This window comes from Vidua chalybeata, chromosome 2, assembly GCF_026979565.1.
Source record: "Vidua chalybeata isolate OUT-0048 chromosome 2, bVidCha1 merged haplotype, whole genome shotgun sequence".
Taxonomy (NCBI): Eukaryota; Metazoa; Chordata; class Aves; order Passeriformes; family Viduidae; genus Vidua; species Vidua chalybeata.
In genome coordinates, this window is record NC_071531.1 from 111,881,763 (window position 1) to 111,894,148 (window position 12,386).

At 46.5% G+C, this 12,386-nt stretch overlaps 1 protein-coding gene across 6 annotated transcripts in view; it reads right to left on the bottom strand.

Moving 5' to 3' along the window:
* Nucleotides 1-3,404, bottom strand: part of ILDR2 (immunoglobulin like domain containing receptor 2) — a 39,301-nt gene extending 35,897 nt beyond the window's left edge. For 4 of the 6 annotated variants that reach the window (XM_053935077.1, XM_053935076.1, XM_053935073.1 and 1 more), the window contains exon 1: nucleotides 1,298-1,474. In XM_053935077.1, coding sequence (XP_053791052.1) covers nucleotides 1,298-1,358 — 61 coding nt within the window. In that variant the 5' untranslated portion in view covers nucleotides 1,359-1,474. Of the gene's footprint in view, nucleotides 1-1,297; nucleotides 1,475-3,320 lie in introns of those variants that run through there. The other 2 variants (XM_053935075.1, XM_053935074.1) reach the window with 1 other exon arrangement.
* Between the last annotated feature and the right edge of the window lie 8,982 nt (nucleotides 3,405-12,386).

Genomic DNA, 12,386 nt, shown 5'->3' on the forward strand with positions numbered 1-12,386 from the left:
GAGTTGTCAGATGCCTCCTGATCTAGACTTGGTTCAGCATCCCAGAAATAATTCCCAGAAACATCACTCATCAGAAGCCTGAGAGCAAAGCAAAAAAAAAAAAAAAAATGAAGAATCCCTCCAAGCCTTGTAACACCAAGCCATAATACCCATCCTTGGGGTGGCATTGGGATTTTCACTGCTGCCAGTCTCACTCAAGGTGACCTCACAGAAATAAAAAGTAAGAAAAACATGAGATTTCTTCCCAGTTACGCTACACTTGCTATGTTCTGTGAAGCCAGGCAAAGGAAGTCAGATGAACACTTTAAATCAAGACAAGTAAAAGAGTCCAACCATTTCCCCACCTTCCCAAGAAGTGTGGTCAGCTGGCCAGAAAAAGCAAAGACACAACTGTGCTCCAGCATGCCCCCTCTGCCTGCCCTCCTGAACTGTGGCTGGGAAAGAACAGGTACAGCAACAGTATGCAGGGACTGAGTGCTAAATTACTGGTGGAAAAGCATTTATCAGGAAGATCCCATTTTAACATGGATGGTCTTCTAATTGTAATTTTTCCAAGCTTAGTCCAAGTTGTGAGGCAAGAAAAATCTGATCTGCTTGTTCTGTACTAAAACTGGAGTTCAGTTGCCAGCACAGCACTATGCTCTTGTTTCAAATGCATTAGAAATTGCAGCATTAATAAGAAAATGGTAAACACAAGGGAAAGATTCATTCCAGAATCAAGCTGCACTTGGTAATTTACAGGAACAGGCTTTACACAGGGACTAAGGATACTTGGCAAATTTTATCTTCTTTTTATAGAATGAGAGCAGGGTCCCACACATATCTTAACCCATGTGACCTCACAGGAAGGAATAAAGAATGACCTGCCCTTCATCCATTTGCTGTTGTTATTAAAACACTTGCTTCAGGCACGTGGGAGAGCAGGACAGGAGGGGGAGAAGCCAAACTAAATCCATTGTACCTTACACAGGATTTTTTGAAATTGCCGTAAGAACTCACAATGCGCAAAACCAAACAAAAGATAAATGCAAGAGCCAAAAATTAAAGACAAACAAAGGACAGAGAGGAATTACTGCTGTGAGGAAAGGGACTGAAAGTGCTGATTAGAAATTTCTCAGCCGACTTGGAGGAGGGAGGAGGGGAGGGAAGGGAATGAGAGCCTTCTCTTTCCTGCTCCCTTTTGTCTCCCTGCTTCTTCCCCATCTTGCACTCTGTCCCCTGGCCCCTCCACCTCCCAACCCCCACTGCTCTTCCCCAGAGTGGAGTGTACCACTCTGGCTGGATTAGGGCTCCTTACCTTGATGCAGACCTTTCATTCCTTTGCACAGCCACTGGGGAGAGGAAAATCTTGAATCCATGTTTGCTAGCTAGCCCCCTCTTCCTTTTCTGTGCACACACACACACACCTTTGCATATTTGCTTTCTGTCGGCTGTGAAAAAGGACATCGGCACCTGATTTATGGCTGGCAGCAGCGGCTGGAGGAGGCTGGAGGGGAGCAGGCGAGCACTGACTGCCTCCATCCCTCAGCACACAGCTATGGATAACCTGTTGCCTGCCGGAAGCCTGTGCCTGCCAGCTCTCCACAGCACCAGCAGCACGCAGTCCTGTCTCAAAACCACAGGGCTAGAGGAAACTGGAAGGTCTTCCCACTGCAGCCGTACCTCTCTCTCTGCATTGACCCTGCATGCTCCAAACAGTGCTCGCTGCCAGGAATCGTGAATTGCCGTCAGTGGAAGAAGAAAAGTGTCAACAGCCCGGTCTTTTAGCTCGATAAAAAAGTCCTGATTAGCCTGACGTGTCCAGATAAAGAAGTTCTTTAAAAAGAGGGAGGAATGTCATGTTTAGCTACACCCCGTTCTCCTTTGCTGGTCCTTGGGTGCTATTTATCAGCACACTACTACGGCTAGTGGGAAAGGAGGGGCAGCTGTGGGTGCGCTGGCACTCCAGACCAACTCACTGAACTGGGATACATTTGGAAGCAGCCAAATGACAGGGAAGGAGGAAGGGAGAGAAAGGAGGGAGAATGAGCTGGAAGCTGCTGAAGCCCCAGATGAGGCCGTGAAACCCTGGAAGGGAGCAGTAGGCAGGCACTGGTGTTGAGGATGACTCAGAGTGAAAATGCAAGGAAAGGGGTGGGTGGGTGGTGGGAGAGAGGTGTTATGACTAAAAAGCCGAATTTACTGCTTGTGAATCCTAAATCTGAATAGCAAGAGGGAAGAAGCTGAGGTCTTTTTTTGTGGGATACATAGGTGACAGTGGGAAATATATGCCACTTAACCCGAGTGTGTCTGTTTCTTCTTTCAGCCTGTAACCAGCCTGCCTGACTAAGTCATCCTACTGCAGCTTTTCCTATAGCCTGCTGCTCCTGCCTGTGCTTGGTTGCTGCACCGGCTCACAGGAGGCAGATCTTGCTTCTGACCTGACACGGCTTTCTCTTTCTCCCCGGTTCCCGGCTGCCCCGCCGCTCTCACCCTGCTGTAATCCCTTCCCTCTCCTTTCCTCGCTGCCCAGCTCTCAGACCCAGCCCCTTTTCAGCTTGTTCCCCCTGCCCTCTCCCCATCACTGAGCCCTCTCTGCTCGCCTCGCCGGCTCCCCTCCCCCTGCCCTAGGGGGAGACTTGCCCGACCTTTTCGGGAGCCGGCGAGGTGAGGGCCGGGCGGCGAGCTGGGCTGGGGGCAATCCCGTCCTGCGCTCACAAAGGCCTGGGCGCAACTGCACCGTCACGGGGAAGGCCCCCCTAAAATTCTGCCCTCTGGAAGCCGGGGGAGAGGCAGGGCAGCCCCCTCCTCTCACACCTCTGTTGAGACGCCATGTGCGGGCAGGACACCGGGTAAAGGAGAAGTTCCTGCAATTGTTCCCGGCACGGCACGGCACGGGCGGGCGGGGGGAACCAGGGGTTCGTCGCCATCCCTCCCGCACCGCGGCCAAGGACACTCCGACAGCCCCGGGCCGGCTGCCCCTTCCCCGAGACGAGCGCTCTCTGTCCCCCGCGGCGAGCGGGGGCCCAAGAGCCGCCGGGACCACGCGGGGAGAAGAGAAGCGCCGGGGGCCGCTCGGACCTGCCCCGCGCCCCGGCCGGGCGGGAGGCACCGGCTGCCCCCTGTTCCCAGCCCTCTCCGCGAAGTCTCCGCAAACTGCACCGCGGGACACGCCCGAGCAGCTCCCGGCTCCAGGCCGGCTCCCTCCGAAGCATCTCCCCAAACCCCCCCCCCCCCCGCCAGTTTTCGCCCTCAGGAAAAGCCGCGGAGCCCGGCGTGCCGGGCACGGCGTGGGGACGTCGGGGCCACCGGGCCACCCGTGCCCCCGCCCGCGGCCCTACCTGCGATCCACAGCAGGACGATCCATCCCAGGACGTGCCCATCCATCTTCCCAGTGGTCCAGGCGGCGCGGGGCGGCGGGAGAGGCGCGGGGGCGGCCCCGCTCGGGCAGCCGCCTCCCCGCAGAGCCGGCCGGGCTGGCGGAGCGGGCGCGCCGTGTGGCTCCGCTCCGCTCCTCCCCCGGGCCGGCTCCCCGAGGCCGCCCCCGCCGCTGTCCGGGCTCGGGCGGGGGGCGGCGGCGGAGAGGGGAGGGGGACGCGGCTTCCCGAAACTGCTTGTCTTCCCGCCCTCCCTCCCTCCCTCCGGCAAAGGCGCGTTTCGGTTGCCTGTGCCGCTCCTCAGCCTACGGGCACCCCGGCACGTCCCTCTGCAACTCCTTCAGCCCCACGGCATCCCCGCTTCTTAGCGGGGTTCTTACAACTTCTCTAGTAAGCGCTTGAAAATGTCCCTGCCGATCATCATCTGTCCTCCCCACATCAGCCAAATGTACACCTTGGGAAATGAGCGTAGACGGTTCCTGTTCTAAATTTCCCTGGGGTTTCCACTTCCAGCAGGGGCACAGCAACTAATTATTGTAATTTTAGATAAAGGAGTATAATTTTAGATGAGGAGGTGTTCTGCCTTTTAACAATGGGCAGCCGAGTTGCGGGGTGTTAAGTTTTCCTGCTAACATGATACTGGAAAGGGATAGGGATTTTGTTTGTTTTTGGTTTGTTGTGGGGTGGTTTTTTTTGGTGTTTTTTTTTGTTTGTTTGTTTTTTGTTGTTTTTTTTTTTTTTTTTTTTTTTTTTTTTTGGTGAGAAAGGGGTCACATACAGGCTCAAATGACGTTCTAGAATATGGATGTTGCTTAGAAATTAAATTGTCCTGGCCGCAGCAAACCCACGTGGATACACATTAACTGTACTTAAAACTTTTAAAGTTTCTGTGAAAACATAATAAGTCAGTGGAATTATTCATGGGCCTAAATAGCTGGCTAAAATAGCATCATGCTTTTTTTGTGGCTCAGCACCGGAGAGAGGCACAGAGGAGTGCAAAATGGCACTCCCCATTCACAGCATCCAGCACAGCTTCCCTTTGAGCGTTGCTCATCCTCAGGCACTTTTCTTAAGGGGTTTGGCTGGTGTTTGTAACCAAAGCTGAGATGCTGCAGGCATCAGTGATCCACATGAGAGATGGGACTAGTCTCCAACTTCGTCTCATCTGGAATCCGCCAAAAAACATAAACGATTCTGATTTTTCTAAAGCAAAGCTCCTTGGTGTGTCCTGCTGCTAAAGGCAGGGTGCACAGGGACGCCTGCAGTAAATCTGCACAAGCTGTTTACATTCTAGCAGGTGTTCTCCAGTTGTTTGTGGATTCCTCATCATTTCACCTTTCAGACTAACTTCTTTACAGGCAATATAAGCTTTTCTTTAAAAGTGCAAATAAAAAAGGATCAATAATTTCTGAAGGAAAAACCAAACCAGCATGTTTGCTGTGATAAAAGATGTGTTGAAACATCTTTTATTGTTTTTCAGACAGGTGTAGTCCCTCTGTTACTACAGCAAAAATGGAATTAAGCAAGGAGACAATCCTTAGGAAGATGATCTTGTTTTAAGTGTTTTATTTGGAGCCATTCAATGTTATTTAAAAATATTTTTCACATGGAAGTTCATTTTTATTCAGCATTGCTTTAAAAAAAAATACACCCCCACCCCAATCAGTGTCCTGGTGTTCCTCTGACCTGATACATTATGAATTTAACTGTTATGCAGTACTAGCGAAAAGTTACTATTAAGAAGTCCCTGTTACACTAAATAATGTATACATGTGCAGCAGTGCTGTTCTCCTTCAGCACACTGATCTGACACCCCACTGCCTTCCTGCATACTTGCAGGTGGAAGACAAAGTAGAAACTCTCATTAGGGGCACAAATTCAGCCTCCAGCAATGTGTGGTTCCAGAAAATTCAGATGGAACTATAGGACTTTGCATCAGCACAGAGCCTGCCTCACCACTGTTACCTATCTATAGGATATAATCCATGAAAGTTTGTATGGGTTGAAGTAAGACTCCTAAAAGGTAAATACAAAGCTATTTTTCTCTCCTTACCCTCAACATTTTTCCTGATAACCCCCAAAATTTCAAGTGAGATCCTGGTTCCTTGCCTTTTTATAACTTAGCTGGCCAGGATTCTGAGCCAGAGTTTCCTGAGACAATGCTGATGTTGATATTATCTCATCTGTTTAACACTGGGAGCTGTACAATCCCTTATGCGTCACTGTTGTTAGCTACTACTGGGGGTTTTTGTTAGTTGTTTTTTTTTAATCTACTCCAGCTTTTGCAAATAAATTTGGCACACATCACTTTTGCTAAACTTTTGACTCAGGACAAAGGAAGGAAAGATTTTCAATAGAAGGAAGCGCCATTGTTTCGCATGTAACGTTGGATTTATATTTGCTTTGAAATTCTCATAAACTTACTGTAGGGTCCTTTCTCACTTAATGTGAGCTGTCATTTGTATATATCTACCTAAGATGGATGCCCAGGCCCTGAAGAGATGTTCCAGATCTCTGTAGACCTTTGATCTCCTGATTGCAACATCCGAGCTGGCTTAATAGTTAATGTTGGGATGTTCTCTTTCCTTTTAGTCCAAGACAGAAAGCTGCATGGCTGCAGTTAGCCCCACTTCACCTTCAAACGGCGGGGAAATTCCTATGCAATTAGCCAGATGGCTTCAAGCCACAGCCCAGCAGGGCTTCTCTGTCCTTTAAAAAACAACACACTGCACTTAAACCTTCATCTCCCTCAGTCACTTGACAACCTTGACGTCGGATGAGCAAATTCCCGGTGTTTGCCCTGCGTAATTTAGTCCCAGGCAGAATCGGAGGAATACCACACTGCAACAACTGTTTGATTTCACTGCTGATCCCGTGACTCCACCTGAGGGAGTTCTCTAAGCCGTGGGATCATGAACAAATTCAGCTGAACAATGGGGAAACAAACAAACTAATTGTTACTCATGCTGTAGCAGCTGCTGGCTCTTTTCTCCCCTTGCCAAGTACTTCATTCCTCCCTCCCTCATCTCATCTTCCAGTACCAATCTTTTACGGTGGTTTCCTCTGCTGATACGCAGAGTCAGCTTTTTAAGTTACCACCACGTGGAACGATTTACACCAGCACCTCAGTCAGAATGACCCATCTCGGCAACATCCCTGAAAACCCGCTCTGCTGCATGAAGATTTTCATGCCGTTCAGCCCCCTGGATTTCCCTTGTAGAAATTTCCATAGAAACAGTGATTTCCACAGCTTTTCTGGGACGCCATGCTAGACTCAGCCATTAGACACTGCTCTCTTGGTTGAGTACCGAGATCAGCACGTCGCACAACTTAACTGGGTGACGCACCATCCGTTCACAGCGTTTAGCGAGTCTCTTCAGGTAGCTACCGAGTAAAACTTTTCCTCGTTTGCTGTGTTACACTAGAATCCCCTATTAATCCTTGATAGCTTCACAGCAAGACATTGTTGAAATATATTCACTCTCTATGTTGGTTTTTTTTCCAAGCTGCCTCGTTACATTTGATAGCACAATAATACAGAGCTTTCACGTCCCATTAACATCGGGAGTGAGTTGTATGTATATGTAAACTGCTATTGTTTTTTAATCATAATGTTTGTACCAAGAAATGGTTTGACTATTTAATGGAGAAATTTTAATGGATATATTAATATAAATATAATTATTAAATTATATTAATATAAAAATAAATATTTAATTGAGAAATGGCTTTCTCACTACAATGAACCTTCAGGTCTGTAATATAAATTAGCATTAGGAAGAGCCCAAGAAAACAGCACCCTCCTATAGTATTTACTCCTCTGTATAAATTTCCTATGCTGCTCCTGACTCTTTTTTAGACACCAAAAATCACAGCATGCCTTTGCTACACTTACAGAGTGAACCTGAAATTTTCATTTAAAACACGAATGGCATGTCAGCAATAATGTTTTGTGAAGTTATCATATAGGTAAAGGATCACAAGTGAATCACCCCAGCTCACCATCTTTTGTGTGTCATTATAGGCAAAAATACACAATAGGACAAATTCTGCTTGCATATCTACAGATAACCTAGGAGGTAACAAGCTGTTAAATCCTCTAAGTTTTTGGCTGTAGAGGAACTGTGGGCAGCACAAATACCTCCAGGGACTTGGAGTTCACAACCTGGACTTTAGTGATTGTCCAATCCAGCTTTTCCAATAAAATAGGCCACATCACTTCACCACAGTAGATCGATTAGTTTGAACTACAGCCCATATGTTACAAAAACAGATTACCTTGGGTGGGAAGGGACCTCACCCTGCCCTGAATTTAATCTAACTTCACTTTCTAGTAGTGCCAAGTCAGAGGGCAAGGCATTCTTAAGGCACTTCTGAAGAGGTAATGGCAGGCTGTGACCAAAGCACCCTTAACATCCTCTCTGGAAGTTCAACAGACTGTTAGTTTGTTATATTCTTGAGCTAACACCAGAACTGGAGAGAGCATCCCAGGCCCAGTTGCTAAAAGCATGAAAGCGTAAGTATTACAGCATCATCATCCCTGCTTAATACTTTTTTATCCTTCCAGGGATGATGCTGTTAGTCCTTTTGATGTAGCATCATTTAGAGAGCTCCTCTTTGGTCGATATCCCACTCTCTCACCTACTTTATTAAGTATTCCTTCAATCTTTGTATTTTTTGCAAGTAACTGTGATGACTACACATTTTGTTGAAAGCTACCAACAAGTATTTAGTAGTATGCAGCCAAGAAACAACCTAAGAAAGATCTTAATAAAAAGTGTGATTACAATTCCTCATTTAAAATTACATTTTGAGACGCCTTAAGTTAATGCTTTAACCAGGGACTGGATGGTCTTTGTACCATAAATCTATATCCTTGATTCAGTGTTGTGTGGTCGAGTCACATGCTTCACGTGTCTGAATGCATTACCTTTAGTAACCACACTTAATATCTTTTTGATGCAATTACAAACCAATGTGACAGAATGTATTTGCTGTAAACCCAGGTTGATTGGCATTAATTACATTACTTTTCTTTCATTCATTATTGAAGCAAATCCTGTATCAGTGATTCTATACTTTTGCCTGGGATCCCTGTCAGTCTAACAGGTCTGTAATTACTCAGGTCATCCTACTCAGGGCCAGATCCAAAACAAGAGTTTGTAAAATTTTTGGTACCTAACATTTAGAACTAAAATCTAAAAAAAAACCTCATTCAGCAGCAGATTGAGACTGAAAGCACACATGTACTGTCAAAGTTGCCTAAAGGCTTACAGTTTTCCTTCTCTGCATACCCAGACAGTCCTGAGCACAGAGATGTCTAACAAACACCCAAGGCAAGGCTTTCATACATTTGGGATGTCACAGCCAGGTCCTTGTTTCCTACCTAAAAACCTGGTCTGATCTGATGTTAAGGATTTCCCAGACTTTGCCCAGGATACTTTGAACAATGTGGTGGTTTTACTGGAGCCCTGGCATTAAAGGTATTTGAAACTGATGGCATAGAGGGGATGCAGCTGTAGCACACCTGGGTAGCTGGTTGCCATGTACCAGGTTTAGTGGTCTTGGGATGTGCTGGTCAGCAGGGTTACAGCACTTGCCCAGCTGGTCCCGTGCATCCCACAATTCCACGACCTGCTGCACTGCAACCCCCAACACAAATGCTACCATTTCTGGAGAGAAGACAGAAGCATTATCAGCTCTCATTTGAGTTCCCTGAGAAACCTGGAAGAAAGGTGCTGATACCACCCATGAGGCCTGGTCCAGGACATTCTCAACAGGTCCAACACTCAGCAAAACCCTGCATGGGAACAAGGCAAGGTGAGTTCTTGTAAAAAGACCTCCTGACTCCCAAGTGTACTAACTTATATCCTTGATCACATAGGTGAGGTATAAGCTACCCTGCACTCTTGCAGCCGTAGTGGCACTGTTCAAAAAGAAGCCCAAGATTCACTAAATCAAAAGGTCAAAAAAGAAAGCTGGCAGCTGCAGTTGACTGGTTAAATCATTCACCTGGGGAAGGGAGGCCTGCAGGCCCTCATCCCTGAGATGTTTATGCATTACATGTGAAACAATAATAATTATGGGTCTATGCTTTGTATAATTCTCCAGAGAATTTGTATGTTATAAAATCTCCATTACCAGACTGAGAAAGAAATCAGCCGTGAGATTATGTGACAAAAGCTTGTCTCCCAAACACACAAAGGAGTGCAGAGGGACAATGGCACTTCAGTGGCTGGTAGCCCAACTAACACCCTGCCCTGGGAGAAGCCCACCAACACCCACCACAAAAGCTCATCAACAGCCCATTTTCATAAGTCCAAAGAAGCACAGGGACACAATGGCAGATGGGAACACTCAGATAGGAACTCAGAATAAAGAAAAAACATTCCAGGCTCTTCCTAGGGCTATCCCAGGAAATCCTCTACTCCAGAGTGAGGACTGGAGCCTGTCAAGATGAGTCAACACCACAGCAATTTTAGGACTGAGGGGGACTGTATCCTATAGATTTAGGACTAATTAGGGGATGCGAGGGAAGAGCATTTCAGGATTGCATAGGACTCCTCATGGGATGTTTAGAGACAGAATCAAAGGCAAAGAAAGGGAGAGATCTAGATGATTTGGGAAGGAACAAGTAAGATAAATATATGGAAAAGGGGATAGAAAGAGCCAGTTGTGTGTGAAGAGTTTTCTGAGTTGATGTGCTTATCAGTCATGCACACTGTGTTCCTGTCTTCTTATTAAATCCCTTTATAACTTATTTTCTGTGTGAGCAACTCTGTTTTGGGCGTGTTCATGTGTATGGGGGTCTGGTGCCAGCCTCTAGTCATGCCATGGGTGGGAGAGCCCATGTGCCTGGGCAACAGTGACTGGGCAGACAGGAGTAAGCCGACTTAAATGCCAGCACCTGGAGTGGGACTGCAGGTAGACAGGGCCCCTACGTGTCCCTGGGGCCAGGAGCTGCAATGAGTGACTGACTGGGTGCCACCAGCTGGGCCTGGACTGCAGGCACTGGTGTGGCTGGCTGCCAGCAGCTGCAGAGCCCCGAGGGAGTGACCAGGATTACTGTCCCCTAGAGCAGGCCAGCAGCCAGAAGCCCTCATGTCAGCAGTGCTAGGAGGGAGGGACCGTGACAGTTTCAGTCCAGCTGGACTTCTTTGTGGGAAGGTAGTGTACCCTGAGGGCAAGGGAGGGGGATAGCTCATCTCTAAAGGGAAAACCACAGGAGGAGCTGGGTTAGGCTGGGAATACATACTTGACCTCCCTTCACTTGGACCTGGGAGTGTGGAGTTGCATCAGCCTCGCCTCTCCTGGGCTGATGGAACTGGCCTGATTCCTCCAACATAAACACCAAATATTTCCCTTTGTGGGGGAGTGCTGTAGCCCCATACCAGCAGGTAAGTGGGGAACAGGAGATGTAGTCACTGCCATGCTTTGTAGAATAACTTTGCTCATTCTTTCTGACAAAAAAAAAAAAAAAAGAAAAAAAAAAAAAAAACCCCACCAAAAAACCTGCAAGGGAAGATTATAGCCTTGAATCCCAAATGAATGAAAACACCTTACTGGCAAAAAAGTTCCAGATAGTTTTTCTGTCCACATAGTACCAGGGTACATGGACCCTATTTTGAGATACTGGCAAACTCCATGCATTGATGGAAAAGCATGGGCTGGCAGAGGAGCTCTCTGGACCATTTATACTGATTTATTTTGTAAATTCTGGAGCTGCATTTCCAAAGCCAGGTACAGAGGACTTAAAGTGTTGGCATATCAATTAACTAAATTAAGTGCTTAAAAGAAACAACAACAACAAAAAAAAAACTCCAAGTAATATATAAATACTGGCACAACACTTGTTGTTTTGTTGTTATCTGCTGGAAGGGCTCCAGTGGTACAAATGTTATTTTCAAATCAGTGTAAATGGTCCAGAATAGTCCTTTGCCTGCTAAGTTAAACAGCAGACAAATGAAGATTTAAAACATGAGTTTCTTCAGAGGCACTGGGCTCTCCTCAGGGCCCTAGGGAAGAATACTGATGGTATGATGCTCTGAAAATGATCTGTTTTTTTAATCTGACCCCCACCCCATACAGGAAAATCCTTTCTCTCTCTACTGCTTATGAATTTTATTTTCCAACCACACCTCTAGCCCTAGGAGAGCTATCACTGGAGCCTTGTGTTTTTCAAACAGTTGATGCACACATTATCTGAATTTCTTTAAAAGGAAGGGCTGCTGAAGGGTGGGTCCCAAAGCTGCACATGAGAGAAGAGAATATAATGTGAAGAAAAATAAAACACAAGTGCACAGATGCACTCCTAGCAACAACTCTTACAGTAATATAACAGCAAACACTTGCCTTTCTGCCTGAAAGAACTAGGCTCTGTGCAGATGTTTATATTTACAAGATACAAGTCATTTCTTGCAGTCTTTCCTCAGAGACTTAGCATTAATGCATCTGGAACTAGACTGGAATATAAATTATTTTCCACAGCAGTAAAAGTGACTTTAAAAATGCTTACCTTGAGGTTACATAATGATTTTCTACATTTTTAACAATGTGATTGACTCTTCCTGTATGTTTAACAGCAATTTTCCTAAGTGGAACACAAACCAAACTGTTTCACAAGATTTGAGCAAGACAGAACTGCCTCCAGAATGAGCCAGCATTTGTTAACCCGCAGAGAAACCAGCCACCAGGGAGATGCAAGAGCAGTCTGGTCGGAGCTTACCTGACAGCAGTTCCAGCATTGACAAACATAATTAGCTAAGTCAAAGCTTTAAGCCTGAACCTCCTTTGGAGCTGAGCAGACTGATAAAAGATGAAAAAAAGTGGCTAGATTGAGGAAAAGAGGCAGATTTTTCCAGTGATTTGGAAACGCATCAATGTGTTTCATCGCCGATTTTATCCTCATGTCTAAGTTTATAGGAAATTCAAGAAGATTCTGGGACGGAGAATTGCAAAGAATCTTCCATGTCAGTGCTGCACCATTTATTTTCATGGAGACTGGATAACTCCACTGAAGATGGCTGCATG